We start from the raw sequence: 13,606 nt of genomic DNA on the forward strand, positions 1-13,606 counted from the left end.
TCTATCTTCGTCGACATCTTCGTCGACATCTTCGTCGACATCCAATGAGGAAACCGGTATCTCGCTATCGTCTTGCTCGTGTTTGATCCTAGTTCTTCTTGCTATACGTTTGTCCAAGTTGCTGGAGCCGAGCACAAAGGTTGCAAGCAAACCACTGGTAAGCGCATCGTTTTCCAATCCGGTTTGATCACTCACTCGAAGCTAACTGATATTACCAGAGCCCGATAGTCCCAAGGTATGGAATCTGCTCAGCTTTGCGAAAAGATCTCTACGTCGGGTTTCGAAGAAGAAGACCTCTTCTTTTGCCGCTCGGGAGCTTCATCGCTTGGGCTTCTTCTTCGACTCGGATCTTCGGCTCAGGGATAGCCTCTCAGGTAAAAATATATAAGATCGGATCTAATTGTTTTTTCACTCTTTGGCAGAAAGGCTTACCCTGGAAAAGTTTAACAAGGTAATGCTTGTTACATGCTTGTTTGTTATAAACATGCATTGTAACAGGAAGCTGGCTACAAGAAACTGGTCGATGCGGTCGCGGATTACATTCAAGAGCTCATGGTCGAGGTTGGAGCTGATTTCCTAGGAACTTGCTAGCGCTCAAAAACTATCCGTGATGTCAGACTTATGGTATGACGCGGGAAACATTCACTCTGAAAAGGACTTTAGCTTTGGCTTATGGTGGGGTAAGTATACAATTCACAACAGTAACCGAGCCTAACATCTCATTACGCAGGTGGTCCAGAAAATGGAAAGCACGGTGTTCCTGTCATCTAATGCTAAGACAGCACGGGCGCTGGTTATCCTTTTGTGTGGGCGTGGAGAATTGAAGTACGTTTTTCACTTAGCCCAAAGTTTTCTGACTTTCGGTTTTACAAACAGTGCTGGCCAGTGGTCGAGGAGCCTCTGTCTCACGGTGATATGCATTCTCTAGTATTCTAAAGTTTTGGTTTTGGATTTGTCCAGGACTCTCTTCGTACAGGCAGCGTTTTGCCATTTCTGGGTAATGTATCAATGCCTGTATGATCTTCTTAACTGAACCTTTCATATTCAGAGTGGGCTCATGAGCTTGATATTGCGGTGCTTGTCCTGAACCCAAACGAGGTGATGCTTAATGGAAAAAAGGTATAGCTTACCGTATTTCCAGCGAACACGTCGAATTGACAGAGAAAAGTAACTTTCAGCAACAAGCAAGCTTTGAAGCTCTTCTTGACCACGTTTTGTGTGCCTGGGACCTTGTGTCTGCGACTTTCCCTGACAAAATGCTGGCGTTGGTTGCGCACGCCTATGGCGGAACACTCGCTATCGAGCTTCTAAAGCACCGAGGTTTTAAATGATGATCAATCGTCTTGTTTTACGTCTCCCTGTTTCTGGCAGGATGGGGAGCACTCCAGCGACTGAGATGCATTGCATTCTGTGATGCACAAATTCCAGATGGTTCATTGCGAGTAAGTTTCCTTCCTTGAAAATTAACGAGATAGTAACTTGTTCACTCTTAGGTGCTTTCGTACGATCAACTCAAGTTTCTTGAAGGCAATGCCGTCAACTGGGTTTCAAGCCAAGAACCACTCGACAAAAGACTGTGTGGTGTTTCTTCTCCGGACCTCTTCGGCACCATAAAGAAGAACCCGATGGAGCATCTATCGTCGGGAACAACGAAGGGAGATGGAGTCGTAATGTCCGCCTTCGATTCGATTTGCAACTTCATCCTGTCGAAACTGGATGTGCCAGACAATGCTGACCGTGAAGGTAGAGATGAACAATCAGAATCTTCGGCGCAAGGAGTGTAAGGTAAGTATCTGTGGGCTGTATCAACTGATTCGACTTTTAAGTTTTTTCTTGCAGTCTCATGGAGCTTGTAGCTATATACTGATTCGACATTTTGGTGGTCAACTGGATATATAATTCGATATTGCGATATTTCGTCGTGCCCATTCGTATCTACGGTGAGGTTGACGGATTTGCTACTAGAGGTATGAGCAGACTTTTGAACAGAGAGGTTGACTTCCTGACGATGCGTTTGTTGTATACAGCTTCACTGGATTATGAAAATATGTTTTCGTAGATCTTAGCACTAGACTGTTCTATCTGAAAAGTAAGTATACTTCTGACCGTTTGGTCGAGTTCTCAGGCCCTGAGCGAGGCCTCGTGGCTTGCTGAACTTGTCAAACATGTTTATGTCAACCTTCTGCCTCGAGAGGAGAGTAATGTCTCAGGTAACAGTACTCGTTTGTTGAAATACTCGTTTACTGAAATACTTGTTCTAATATATGTTTATACCAGCCTGCTGGTCAATTTAAACGGGAAGGCGTCGTCTTCTCGCGCCTAGATGCGCACACGCTAGGTACTGGTTTGCATGTACCTCGCTTGTCCCTTTGCAATGACACTGCTTTCCAGAATGCTCACAACCTTGGGGTCTTTGGCACATCTTGGCGTCTTATACTGTCCGTAGCTCGCCCCGCCATTCTGTACCACATGGTCCATTATTTTGTCGAAAGTTCCCTGCCGGACAAGCTTGATCTCTAATGGTCCTACGCTTCCTTCCCTTCGGTTTCGGCGATACACCACGCTAAGCGATTCTTCAAGCTCGAAGCAGCACACGTCAAGCTCGAGAATCTGAGGATCTGGGAAGGCCTCCCAGTAGATGATATAGTGACCTGGCTGGGACGACAAGTCAACTCGACTAGTGTAGTCCACCAGGCGAATTTCGCTGTGCTCCTGGTGACGATTCCAGGCTTGCGTCACTGCCTTATGTAGCTCAAGCTCGTCAGTCTTGTCCATGTCAACGCTCAGAAGCACACCGGCCCTCCGGACAAAAGCGAATTGAGGAGCATCATTGTGGAACTTGACGACCTTGAGAATATCGCCGACCCTGTACCGATATAAACCGGCCTTGGTGGTAAGTACCAGCTCGTACTCGTCTCCGACTTTGACATCTGCTAGTTTTACCAGGTTGTCGCAGGAAACGAAGCTCCGTTCTTCCTGCCCTTGGTCTTCGTCAGGGGCCGATAGTCGGTTTTCCAAGGGAAGGAACTCAAAGTATGCAAAGCACGGGAACAGCGTGTACAGAACTTCAGATGGTGGACATACTGGATCCAGGTTAACACCCAGGCTGCTGCACTCCGAAGACGCATACAGGGACGAAGCAATCGGAAGACCGTCGGTCAGCATGTCGATTATGGAAACGTATTGCTGCATGGTGCCGGTTATTATCGTCTGGACAAGTCTAGCCTCGGGCCACAGGCGTCTCACTATACCTCTCCAGTTCCCACCACAGCATTCCTTTCGTATGGCATCAGCAAGCTCGATATCCGGCCGGAGGATGGCATTGACAGCGTTTCTGACTGGAAGGCTTGTGACAATCCTGCTATTCACCGCTCCCTCGGCGATGTCCTGGCAGATATCTCTCCACTGGCACTTCAGAGACTTCAAGCTCCTTACGAACGTTGATGCGAAGACCGAGCCGACCGATACAACTTGGTCCCTTTGAACGAGGCCGCAGAGAAGATGGCAGTAATTAGCCTGGATGTAGTCAACGCACTGGAGAACTTGGTCGGGGGAGGTGTAGCTCGTCGCCGGATCAATCTTTCGGTTACGAAAAGCCGGGCTGGTGAAGTAGCCACTGAGGCCGGAGGAGAGCTTCACGCCGCCGGGGGTCACTTCGGGATTCCTCACGTAGATGAAGTGGAGGGACTTGCCAGTGTTGAAGGGACCTTGCCTGGAATGCCGTCGGTCAGAACAGGATGAAAATCGGGCCCTCTCTCTGGACGGAACGAACTTACCTGTTCAAGGCAGCACGGGCAACTCTGTTGAGGACGAGGAACTCGGGGTCGTAGTCACTGAGCTTTGGAAACAGCTTTTGGCGTCCTCCAGAGGTACCGGAGCTGTGATCAAACGAGCTTTCATCAAGTTAAGAGAGTCGCGAGCTGGGAACTACCTCTTGAGAACTTCTCGCACTGGACGAGCGCACAGGATCTTGGCATGGCCATCCTCGTCGCCGCTGGCTATCCTCGCGACGTCGAGCTCGATGTCCTGGTACGAGATGAGCGGCAGCCGCGAGTGGAAGTCCTCGGCGCTGGGAACTCCAAAGAGGCCGTGCCTGTGGAAGTAGGCAACGTCGGCATTGTCCGCCAGGATTTGCTGGAGGAGCTCCGACTGGATGCTCGCGACGTCGCTCGTGATGGCCTCCACGAAACGGAGAACTTGCTCGTCCGTGTCTAAGGCGGAGAGAATGCGGTGCGCGCTTCCCAGTCGCGGGGGATCCATGTCGTCTTGATTATATCGATCGTGCGGGGGATTTTAAAGGAGGAGAACTTCCAAGTGTGTGTGAGAGGGTTGGTCGAATGGTCGTCCTCGTTGATCAACGAAGCTGGGAGGAAGCGCGAGAGCGCCAAAACTTCTCTAGCGTATAAGTGGTCATGTAAGTGTCTTGAGACACACCTAGCCTAGCTTCTAACTTCCGCGTGCTTTGTAGGAGAACTTTCAAAGTCGTAGAGGCCAAAAACGAGATTTCAAAGAGGAGCGAATATTCGCGGAATCTCCCTAAAACCCTAAACCCTAGGGCACTTTAATTTGAAAAGCTCCGTTAAGTTAGCGGAAGTTAACGGAGCCCGGTTAACCGGGGCGGGCCATTCTCCACTATCAAGGCTGTTTTGTCTGTGCGCTCGTCGGCGTCATCCCTGGGCGGGACAGGGCGGGGAGAGAGCGAGGCGCGCATTGTGCCAAGGGCGCCCCAATCTCGCGCGCCATCGCGCCATCGCCGCCTTGGAGGGATCGGCGCCAGGTCTTTAGAGGTACTGTAGAGCTAGAACTCGCGGCCGTGCATGCGCAGGGAAGGGATTCCAGCTCGAAATATCGGCAATGCGGCACGATCTAGGCGGGGTGTAGATCCGGAAGCGAGGGATTATGGCGGTGTCGGCGTTTAGATCCACGACGCGGAGGGAATTTCAAGAAAACCAGGGCCAGGGTCATAGAAGGGGGAGCAGCCACTCGGAATCGGGGTCCGTGCTGGACAGCACTAGCAACTATCAGGATGCGTCGTCTCAGAGGGATTCGGACCAGGAGAGCTACGAGCCCGGGCCTTACAATCGCCATCTTGCCAGTGACTCAGAGGTGAAGTGTCTCTGTATTTTAATCTCACTGGAGTATGGTTTGATGATTGATGCGTACTTTATGTTTTTTTTTTCTTCTTAGAGTGAAGCTTCGAGTATCATCGATAGGTTCCGGCAGACGGAGATAAGTCGCAATGCCGCCACCATTCCACGGTTCCAGCAAAGTACTGCAAGCGCACGAGGGAGGCAGAGAAGTATAGAGCCCAGCCGGAGGAGTGACTCGAGAGGTCCGGAAGTGAGGCGTAGAAGCGAATCGCAAGAGCCTGGTCTCAGGCGGCAAAGTAGCGACTTTTCAAGGCCCAGGAGGAGTGAGTCGCAGGAGCCTGGTCTTCGGCGGCAGAGCGTGGAACCATTGGGTGGCAGGCAAAGTTCCAGCGAATTACTGCTAAATAGTAGTGACTCCGGAGTCTACACACGAGGTCGGGAGACAAGTTTGAGCCGGCAAGGAAGAAGCCAATCCAAGGAACCAAGCATTAGACGCGAGTCACAGGAGCCCCGGCAAGGCAGGAGCAGCTCGAAAGAACCCGGTGCGAGGAGCGGAAGAAACGAGGAACGTGACAGAAGCACCTCGAAAGAACCCGGTGCAAGGAACGGAAGAAACGAGCTACGTGAACTTGCGGGGAACAGGGATGAGGAAGACGAGTCAGAACGACGAGGCAGAAGTTCTCAAAGAGCAGGCATTGTTTTTACATCCAGGAGTACATCCCAAGAGCCAAGGAGGAGCAGTTCCTCAAAGGAGCCTATCGGTAGGTACAGGAGAAGTGAGTCGCAAGGCCCGGGGCATCGAGGCGGCACTGCTGGGGAACACCCTGGAACTGACATCCAAACCGAGGAAAGAACAATCAGAGCTGTGCATGCACAATTGAAGGTCTGTGTGTATTTCTTTTCTTTGTCCGTGTTTACTATTTTGTTTCGCAGCCAATGGATCCCCCGGCTGGAGATGTCGATGAAGCCGACCTCTATGGGATAATGCGTGAAGAAGTCCGCAAAGCTGTAGCCGATCTTAAGGCGGAAATCGAACAGGTATATATAAGTTTTTTGAGCAAAAATATTACGCTAACACACGCACAGTCTTTAGAGAAGGATATGCTAACGCTGGTTGCATCGAAAGGGGATGTAGCGGAGTCAGACGTTCGACAAAAGTATGCAGAAAAATTGGAGCAGGTACATTTGTTTGTTTTGTTTTTTGTGTTTTTATTTTTAATTAATTTTTTTCTACTTATAGTCGGAGATCAGAACTCAGGAGCTACTGTCACAACTTGCTAAAGAAGAAGAAACGCGTCATGAACTTGCCAAACTAGTCAAAGGCAGACCTTCACATGATAAGCCCGCCGAGCAGCCAAAACGTAAAACTAGAAGGGTAAAAGCTTGTATACTTTTAAAACGACCCACTAACATGGTATTTTGTACAGGGTGTTGAAGAAAGAGCAACTATATCGAAGGCCCTTGACGAAGAAGCACAAAAGTACTTTGAAGAGTTTGCTTCTATTTCGACGTCCGAAACAGAAGAATCACTGGATGGAAGACCGTCGAAGTCGGGAAAGAGGCTTGTTGCTCAAAGTTCCAGGAATGCCACAAGCCACAGGAAATCGCCGTCAAGAAAGCAGGTGCCTAGCCGAAGTGAGGAGTTTCCTCGGTGGAAAACAGGGGCAGTGGCAGTAAATACAGATGGCGTAGTGACCCCTTGGTTGGATTGGGAAACAGATTCGGCAGATGTACGTTCATTTCGGGTACTTGGTGGTGTACTGACGCAACTTTTGGACTTCCAGGCAACTGCAACTGCTATATCAGATTTTAACTGGGACTCACTAGGTCCGTCTTCAAGTCTAGCTGACTTTGACAGCGTTCGTGTATCCGAGGAGCCCGCGCTACAGAGAATACGATTTGAGGGAAGGATAGGAGCAGGCAGGATACATCTTTGCAGGACTGAATTTTGAAACGTGAGACCAGTGGCTTAGGCATTGGTCCCGAAATAAGCTCGTCAAAAATATTTCTTATATGATGATTCTCTCCACGTTTTTCTTAGTGTGTTGGTGACAGTAAATTCAGGCGCAAAATCTGGATCTGTAGTAGACACAGCCGCATTGACGACAGTTCAGGTGATATTTAAAAATCCATACCTTGACTGACATATCATTGAGCAGCAAAGTCGTGATACGACAAGACGACGAGCATGATTCCAAGCGTACAAACTGTCTGGGGAAAAGCGAAGGACAGTTTTATGGCCGGTTTGTTTCTTGAAGTGTTTTTTCTCATCTGCTTTGCTGTCTAAAATGTTCACTTTTCGTACAGATTCTGAAATGGAGGGTTGCCAAGTGTTCGCTTTCTGTATCTGGCTTTCAAGTTATAATCACCTGCACATTAGCGTAAGCGTCATATATTGCCGAACAATTAACTATTGCAATCTTTTCATGGATGGTGAAGCAGCTGTAGTGTTCTCTTCTCCACATCACCACGACTTATTTGACGCGGTTTATGCAAAGATGCAGACGGCTGTGACGGAAATCTCAATGACAGTCACGACAAAGATCTTTTCAATTAAATCTCTTGTGCTTTCTGCTCAGCCGTTTGCAGCCGATGCTGCTGCAGCTCGCATTTGTTCAAACTGGGGATGGATTTCATCTGGATCTGCTTGCTGGTTTTGGGGATGGCGAGAGCTCAAGCACAAGGTACTAAATCTCTCTCTGTATACAAAGTTCTGATATATTTCTTCTTGTGCCAGTTTGTCCTCTAAACTTCAGCTCCGTTCGCTACACTAAGCTCGACAGCTGCTCGTCGGAACCAGACAGTGGCTTGGAGCCATCCGAATGTTGCAAAAACGCTTTGGTCTACTTGTCTCGAGTGATTGCCGTCTACACCAACCAGACAGGAGGCTCCTCATTGTTTTTGAATGAAACACTGAGTCAAGCTTGTTGGAAAGCCACACACAGCCTGGACTTGGGAATTAGCTACGACTACTGCAACTTCGCGCCACCCCGTTATACTGCTTACCAGTTACCCTGCAACTTCGGTACCATGGGCGAGCTGCTGGGTAACTTGACAACGGCACAGGTGACTTTCAATGATGTCCTAAGCTCTTGCACGCGGCCCCGAAACGATGCCGGATGTCTTCATAACTTCTCGACTAGCGCCTTGGAACTGGCACGCAACCTCAACGATTCGGTGGATAACTGTGCAACCTCTCTCCTTGTTGGCGTGATCAGCAGAGATATCTGGAACGAGTCTTGGGCCAGCTTCTTGACTCAACTGAGTGTGTTTGGTAAGGAGCTTACAGAAGCGGACTCTATTTCTGATACTTGCGTTTCCTCTTTATCAGGAATTCTTTCTTCTCCCAGCCATAAACGAGGTACATAATTCCGAGTTTAAGTTTATGATCCTCATCGCCTTTTCTGTGCCGTGTGCAGAGGTAGTATTGGAAACGTCGTTGATATTTGTCTGCAGCTTTATAGCAGTTGGAGGAGCTCTCGTATTGCTTTCGTTTTTTTGTCGGAAGTATGCATCAAAGAAGGAATCGGACAAAATCGGGTCCAGCAGCTTCGAAGGTATCGTCAAAAAATAAAATCAGCCAACCTCATGCTGATTGTGCGTCGTTTATGTAACAAACAGAGCCAAAGGACCAAGGCAAGTTGCTGCACACTGAACTTTACAGATTTTCCAGGAAAGAAATCTGGAAGGCCACCCGAAACTTTAGCAGTGAAAACTATCTTGGCTCAGGAAGTGCTGGACTGGTTCACAAAGGTGTTCTTCCCAGCGGACAGCTTGTGGCTATCAAGCACATCGACAAAGAGAAAAAGGCGGACACTTTCTTCCAGGAAGTAGAGAGCTTGTCCAAAGTGAGGCATCCGAACTTGGTGAGCCTCCTGGGCTACTGCCAGTCCTTTGAGGGTTATTACCTCGTGTATGAGTTTTGTGCCAACGGGAACCTGTGGCAATGGCTATTTGGTAAGCTACCTTTTTTCATGGATCGTTTGCTGATTATTTTGCGCAGGAGACAGACCTCCTCTGACATGGGAAGAACGTCTCAATATTGCTCTCGGAAGTGCTCGAGGACTGTTTTTTCTTCACACCAACGTGGGAGGAGCAATTATTCATCGGGATGTCAAGGTTTGGAACCTTCTTCTTTGTAGCTTTTGCGAAAAGAGCTCATATTTGCTTCTTCTTTTTCTATGCAGCCAACCAACATACTTCTCAATGACAATATGGAAGCCAAACTCTCTGATTTTGGTTTGTCAAAGTTCATAACGATGGAGGAATCGCACGTTTTCACAGAAGTCAAGGGAACATCTGGCTATCTGGATCCGGAGTACATGTCAAGGGGGCAGCTCACGCTGGCGAGCGATATCTATAGCTTCGGAATCGTTCTCCTCCAGCTTGTTTCCGGAAGAAAGCCGATTGACTTTAATCTACAACACCGTTACTCACTCGTCAGAGCTGTAAGTGGAAACCACTTCACGCAAAGTTCGTTACCTTTTCTTCTTTCTCAGGCCCAAAGAGTTGCCGAGAGAGGATCAGACATCCACAAATTCGCTGACCCGCTGATGGATAGGAAATTCTCAGCCGCCGCAGCTCTAAAAATCGTGGAGATCGCCGTGTTTTGTACCGCCCAGAGCAGCAACGATCGTCCAACCATCAAGGAGATCAACGAAACGCTCGAGGCAGCCGTGGAAACATCGAAGGCCGGCTACGTGAGTAGAAGTTTTAGCTCTTTGCTTGATTTACATAAGCGGTTTTCTCTCTTCCAGGAGCCGCAAGATAGCAGCAGGACGCATTCATCACCGTCTAGGACAACTCTCCCTCTCCCTCCAAATCGAGTTCTTCCGAGGTAAGCGCCATAGATCTCCTTCGCATTCCCAGTATCTTTTGCTCCCATTTTTGTACAGGTTAACGATCTAATAAGAGTTTCCTACGTAGCGCAAAGATACCGTACCATGTGGGGGAATAGTCTAAGAATCTATTGCAGAGGTCGTGGGTTCGAATCGCATCGTGGCGAGGATCTGGGCGATTGATTTGCTTGGGCCCAGGGGGGAAAGGCATAAGCTAGAGAGAAATCCCATCTCTAGGCCTTCGATCTTGGCACGATCGAGCCACAAAGAGGGTCCCAATTACAGCGTTTTCTCTCGCGACGTGGAGATTTCCTTTGAATCTTTCTATTGAGCGCAAAGTCAATATACGTGTTGTGAGGTCTCCCTCCCTCTCTCTCTCTCTCTCTCTCTCTCCCCTATATTTCTTCCATTCCTCTTCTAATCCTCGATCGTCCCACTCGATCGATGGGGGCTATGGATGTCCAGCCTTACGCGCCAGAATCCAGCTACAATTACCCGCGGCACTACTTGCCCAATTCGCATTCCTATTCCTATGGCTATGCCGGCGACGACGCGGACGATCACGGGCAATCCAAGAGGGCGGCCAAGACGAAGAGAGGCGGATCCCTGCGGCTTGCGAGCCTGGGGTGGAATTCCAGCGATCCGGAGGCAAAGAGGAAGCGGCGCGTCGCGGCGTACAAGCGATTCGATTCCAGGAGGCGAGTGGGCGATTCGGTGAAGAGGGGCGTGCGGTGGATCAAGATTAGATGTTTCCGCCTGTGCTACCGCTGGTGGTGATCGAGCGAGCGAGCGGGCGAGCGGGCGAGCGAGAGCTAGAGAGAGAAGGAAGAACCCTAAAAACAGAGCATCCGCGAAAACGAAATGTAAAGACTCTAAAATAAAATGTGAAAAGCTTTTAGGGCTTCCTAATGTCCGAAAATTAGATAAACAAACGATCAGCATGTAAGCCTTGTTAAGAGATCCAATCGGATAGAGCTTTTTTCCTTTGGTTGTAGGCTGGTAATCGATCGATCCCATAATTCGCTATGGATTCGATCCCAGCAGTATAAACTTGCAAAACTTGTGTGTTCTAAGGGATATTTGCCGCGAGGCGAGATAGCAGTAGCTTATCATCGAGCTTGGAACTTCGAAGTCATTGATCACATTGATAAGTTCTTCTTTTTTCCCCTTTTGTGAAAACAAATGTTCTATAAACATCTCTGTAGTTAGAAATATCTACATGAAAACTCATCGTTTTGCGATATTTATGATTGACCCTGCTGATCTTCTTCACCCGGTTCGATTTTGAAGCCTTTGTTTCACCAGTGGTGCCAGCGACTGCACCACATCGATCATGAGCGGCCGATAGTCCGCCTCCGGTTGTATGCACATCGCAGCAATTGCCGCCACCTTTACGTAGCCACACAACAAAATCAAAACCTTGTCAAGGTATTCTTTATCGACAAATCACCTGGATGAGTTCTTTCATGGAGTACTGCCCTGCCAGAGCCTGATCCACCATGCCCACCAGCTTATCCCTGTCCGTCAACCTGGGAAGCGCCTGCAAAGTTCCACATAAAATGTGATGCAAATTGCTCGAGTTTCATATCGAGAACCTACCCAAGAGACAAGCACGCCTTCCCCAGCAGGTCGTTTCATATCGACTGGCACACGGCCAGTAAGAATCTCGAGCAACACAACTCCAAAGCTATAAACATCAGATTTCGTTGTCAAGTGTCCTGTCAACACATACCTGGACAAGACAAAATCACCCAAGTGAGAAAAACTAGTGAAAACACAATGGAAGAATGCTCCAGTTCATACTCTGGAGCAACGTAGCCATGGGTTCCGAGAACCCTGGTGGAGACATCGCCGTTCACTTTGTTGGATCCCACTTTGGCGAGCCCAAAGTCCGAGAGTTTCGCGTTGAGCTTGTCGTCGAGGAGGATGTTGCTACACTTGAAATCCCTGTGGATTATCGGTGGGGTGACGAACTCGTGCAAGAACTCGAGACCCTTGGCGGCATCCAAGGCGATCTTGAGCCTCGTCGTCCAGTCGAGTGGAACAAAGCCATGGTCATCCTCTGATAGAAAGAGAGATCAAAGAATGAAAGCTAAGTTCACGCACTATGTACCGTCCGGATAGAGATGCTGCTGGAGATTCCCTTTGGCCATGTATTCGTACACGAGGAGCCTGTGCTCGTTCTCCGTGCAGTAGCCCAGCAGCTCCAGCAGCTTTGGAGCTTGGACTCGGCTCAGCATCTCGATCTGGCAAAACCCATCAGTTTCTTTGGCATGAATTCCATGATCGATCGATGAGAAGATTGAGTACGTAATGGATGATTCAAGCACGAAGAATGTGGGAAGAATGTGATATACCTCGACACAGAATTCCTCCTCTCCCTGCTTGCCCTCGAGATCGAGCTTCTTGACCGCCGCCACCCTCCCATCCGCGAGGATTCCCCTGTAGACGCAGCCAAATCCACCGCGGCCGATGATGTTGCGCTCGCTAAAGCTGTTCGTGGCGATCTGGAGCTGGTGGAGGGAGAAAGGCTGTGGTCCAGGCCGCTTGATGGCGATGTGATCGCGCTCCTCTCCTCCGGCACCGGAGCAATTGTTTGGAGGAGGGGAGATTTGGAGAGTTAGCAGCGATGGAGGCGGCAAAACGGGACGAGGAGTTGGGGATGGCGAGCTGTAGGAATTATTGGAGGAGTGATTCATGAGCATACACTCTGTGGTGCTCTTGTCCGACCCTGTGGCAAATGCGAACCGATCGATCGATCAAAATCTCTCACGAATTCCTGGAAAGAAAAACTCTAAGTACTTACGCTGTGTCATGAAATCCTCTGCCGCAGTGAAATCCCCCCTGCTCGTCCTCCTCCTCTTTCTCCTGTGCGAGATCTTCTGGTAGATGAGAAGGAGCAGCATTGCAATGGCGGCGAAGGACGAGATTCCCAGACCCACGGCCAGCATCGTCGTCGTCGTGAACTTCTTCCCTGCTTGGTCGTGAGGCTGATCATGATACTCCTGCGCTAGATCATGCGAGGATGGACTGATACTAGGACTAGAGCTTTGATCCATAAATATCAATCCTCCTCCTTCCTCCTCTTCGCTCCGGAGCAAAGCAATTACGATCAATGCCGCATTCTTCCTCTTCCTCTTCCGTTCGTTCTCAACGTCCTTCCTGGTATGAAAGGGAGAGAGGGGCGAAAGTGGAAGATGGGCGAGTGCGCAGTGGAGGGAAGAAGGAAGCTCTCCGAAAATTAAATGCGCGAGGTACACAAGGACAGGGCGAGCGTCCAAGTCCACTGCGGGTTTAAGACTCCAGCCAATTACGCGAAGCAAGAAAAGAAAGAAAAGAAAGCGGCTAGAACGCTCGAGGCAAGGTGGATGGAAGGACCACACGGCGGATGAAATCCAAATGCTCCAGAGCTAGAGAAAAGAAAGGAAGAGGAGAAGAAAAGGCTGTGGCACTGGCGATCTCTGGCATCGCGAAAGCAACAAGAGCAAGGCAACAAACTTTTGAGATGGAAGTGACGCTTCTCTCTGTCCTGGTGGAATCGAATTCGAATGGGAAGAGATTTGGAAGCTCTTGGAATTGGATCAAACAGCGCGAAAATTCTCCTCCATTTTTTACTGCTTTTTTCTTTCTGGCGCTCTTCCCTCCCAGAAGAAAAACACGCCACCATGCACATGGAAG

General features: G+C 49.3%; 6 protein-coding genes across 9 annotated transcripts; 4 read left to right on the forward strand and 2 right to left on the reverse strand.

Moving 5' to 3' along the window:
- Positions 1–466: 466 nt before the first annotated feature.
- On the forward strand, positions 467–4,454 carry LOC9631213 (UPF0528 protein CG10038). 3 transcript variants are annotated; one of them, XM_024664233.1, is made up of 14 exons: positions 467–561; positions 618–680; positions 731–825; positions 877–910; positions 961–997; positions 1,049–1,119; positions 1,179–1,320; positions 1,372–1,442; positions 1,494–1,785; positions 1,840–1,967; positions 2,028–2,210; positions 2,278–2,338; positions 2,392–2,893; positions 2,938–4,454. In XM_024664233.1, exons 1-9 carry the CDS (start codon positions 553–555, stop codon positions 1,782–1,784), a joined length of 813 nt encoding a protein of 270 aa, XP_024520001.1. In that variant the 5' UTR covers positions 467–552; the 3' UTR covers position 1,785; positions 1,840–1,967; positions 2,028–2,210; positions 2,278–2,338; positions 2,392–2,893; positions 2,938–4,454. The 3 variants fall into 3 exon arrangements, with proteins under 3 accessions (XP_024520001.1, XP_024520000.1, XP_024520002.1); XM_024664232.1 differs by having other exon boundaries at positions 2,947–4,454; XM_024664234.1 differs by having other exon boundaries at positions 2,957–4,454.
- Positions 2,335–4,260, reverse strand: LOC9631214 (probable indole-3-acetic acid-amido synthetase GH3.9). The gene is made up of 3 exons (XM_024664211.1): positions 3,965–4,260; positions 3,777–3,878; positions 2,335–3,712 (listed from the first exon to the last, which is right to left on the reverse strand). Exons 1-3 carry the CDS (start codon positions 4,258–4,260, stop codon positions 2,335–2,337), a joined length of 1,776 nt encoding a protein of 591 aa, XP_024519979.1.
- Positions 4,455–4,610: 156 nt separating the features above from the next.
- LOC112342431 (serine/arginine repetitive matrix protein 5-like) lies at positions 4,611–7,113 on the forward strand. Of its 2 annotated transcripts, XM_024664226.1 has the most exons (7): positions 4,611–5,106; positions 5,188–5,973; positions 6,024–6,128; positions 6,177–6,269; positions 6,331–6,465; positions 6,518–6,820; positions 6,875–7,113. In XM_024664226.1, exons 1-7 carry the CDS (start codon positions 4,900–4,902, stop codon positions 7,040–7,042), a joined length of 1,797 nt encoding a protein of 598 aa, XP_024519994.1. In that variant the 5' UTR covers positions 4,611–4,899; the 3' UTR covers positions 7,043–7,113. The 2 variants fall into 2 exon arrangements, with proteins under 2 accessions (XP_024519994.1, XP_024519993.1); XM_024664225.1 differs by having other exon boundaries at positions 6,518–7,113.
- Positions 7,114–7,159: 46 nt separating this feature from the next.
- On the forward strand, positions 7,160–10,303 carry LOC9631330 (probable serine/threonine-protein kinase PBL22). The gene is made up of 13 exons (XM_024664227.1): positions 7,160–7,204; positions 7,250–7,333; positions 7,398–7,471; positions 7,533–7,774; positions 7,828–8,364; positions 8,422–8,451; positions 8,510–8,647; positions 8,712–9,047; positions 9,094–9,209; positions 9,278–9,538; positions 9,590–9,790; positions 9,848–9,927; positions 9,986–10,303. The coding sequence occupies exons 4-13, from the start codon at positions 7,717–7,719 to the stop codon at positions 9,996–9,998; spliced, it is 1,770 nt and encodes a 589-aa protein (XP_024519995.1). The 5' UTR covers positions 7,160–7,204; positions 7,250–7,333; positions 7,398–7,471; positions 7,533–7,716; the 3' UTR covers positions 9,999–10,303.
- Positions 10,304–10,372: 69 nt separating this feature from the next.
- Positions 10,373–10,705, forward strand: LOC112342423. The gene has a single exon (XM_024664212.1). It carries the CDS (start codon positions 10,373–10,375, stop codon positions 10,703–10,705), a length of 333 nt encoding a protein of 110 aa, XP_024519980.1.
- Positions 10,706–11,043: 338 nt separating this feature from the next.
- LOC9631215 (probable serine/threonine-protein kinase PBL7) lies at positions 11,044–13,542 on the reverse strand. Its single transcript, XM_002990390.2, has 7 exons — positions 12,735–13,542; positions 12,286–12,659; positions 12,042–12,174; positions 11,732–11,990; positions 11,528–11,660; positions 11,379–11,468; positions 11,044–11,317 (listed from the first exon to the last, which is right to left on the reverse strand). Exons 1-7 carry the CDS (start codon positions 12,985–12,987, stop codon positions 11,198–11,200), a joined length of 1,362 nt encoding a protein of 453 aa, XP_002990436.2. The 5' UTR covers positions 12,988–13,542; the 3' UTR covers positions 11,044–11,197.
- Positions 13,543–13,606: the final 64 nt, after the last annotated feature.

Source organism: Selaginella moellendorffii, unplaced genomic scaffold (genome assembly GCF_000143415.4).
Source record: "Selaginella moellendorffii unplaced genomic scaffold, v1.0 SELMOscaffold_108, whole genome shotgun sequence".
NCBI lineage: Eukaryota > Viridiplantae > Streptophyta > Lycopodiopsida > Selaginellales > Selaginellaceae > Selaginella > Selaginella moellendorffii.

Coding starts and splice junctions, on each gene's coding strand:
- LOC112342431 (XM_024664225.1), top strand. CDS start 4,900: ATGGCGGTGTCGGCGTTTAGATCCACGACGCGGAGGGAATTTCAAGAA. Junction 5,107..5,187: donor ATCTTGCCAGTGACTCAGAG/GTGAAGTGTCTC, acceptor TTTTCTTCTTAG/AGTGAAGCTTCGAGTATCAT. Junction 6,270..6,330: donor ATGCAGAAAAATTGGAGCAG/GTACATTTGTTT, acceptor TTCTACTTATAG/TCGGAGATCAGAACTCAGGA.
- LOC9631330 (XM_024664227.1), top strand. CDS start 7,717: ATGGATTTCATCTGGATCTGCTTGCTGGTTTTGGGGATGGCGAGAGCT. Junction 7,775..7,827: donor GGCGAGAGCTCAAGCACAAG/GTACTAAATCTC, acceptor TTCTTGTGCCAG/TTTGTCCTCTAAACTTCAGC. Junction 9,791..9,847: donor AAACATCGAAGGCCGGCTAC/GTGAGTAGAAGT, acceptor TCTCTCTTCCAG/GAGCCGCAAGATAGCAGCAG.
- LOC112342423 (XM_024664212.1), top strand. CDS start 10,373: ATGGGGGCTATGGATGTCCAGCCTTACGCGCCAGAATCCAGCTACAAT.
- LOC9631214 (XM_024664211.1), bottom strand. CDS start 4,260: ATGGATCCCCCGCGACTGGGAAGCGCGCACCGCATTCTCTCCGCCTTA. Junction 3,879..3,964: donor GATGGCCATGCCAAGATCCT/GTGCGCTCGTCC, acceptor GTTTGATCACAG/CTCCGGTACCTCTGGAGGAC. Junction 3,713..3,776: donor GCCCGTGCTGCCTTGAACAG/GTAAGTTCGTTC, acceptor ACGGCATTCCAG/GCAAGGTCCCTTCAACACTG.
- LOC9631213 (XM_024664233.1), top strand. Junction 826..876: donor TGTGGGCGTGGAGAATTGAA/GTACGTTTTTCA, acceptor TTTTACAAACAG/TGCTGGCCAGTGGTCGAGGA. Junction 1,443..1,493: donor TTCCAGATGGTTCATTGCGA/GTAAGTTTCCTT, acceptor GTTCACTCTTAG/GTGCTTTCGTACGATCAACT.
- LOC9631215 (XM_002990390.2), bottom strand. CDS start 12,987: ATGGATCAAAGCTCTAGTCCTAGTATCAGTCCATCCTCGCATGATCTA. Junction 11,991..12,041: donor GCAGCATCTCTATCCGGACG/GTACATAGTGCG, acceptor TCTTTCTATCAG/AGGATGACCATGGCTTTGTT. Junction 11,469..11,527: donor AAGGCGTGCTTGTCTCTTGG/GTAGGTTCTCGA, acceptor GGAACTTTGCAG/GCGCTTCCCAGGTTGACGGA.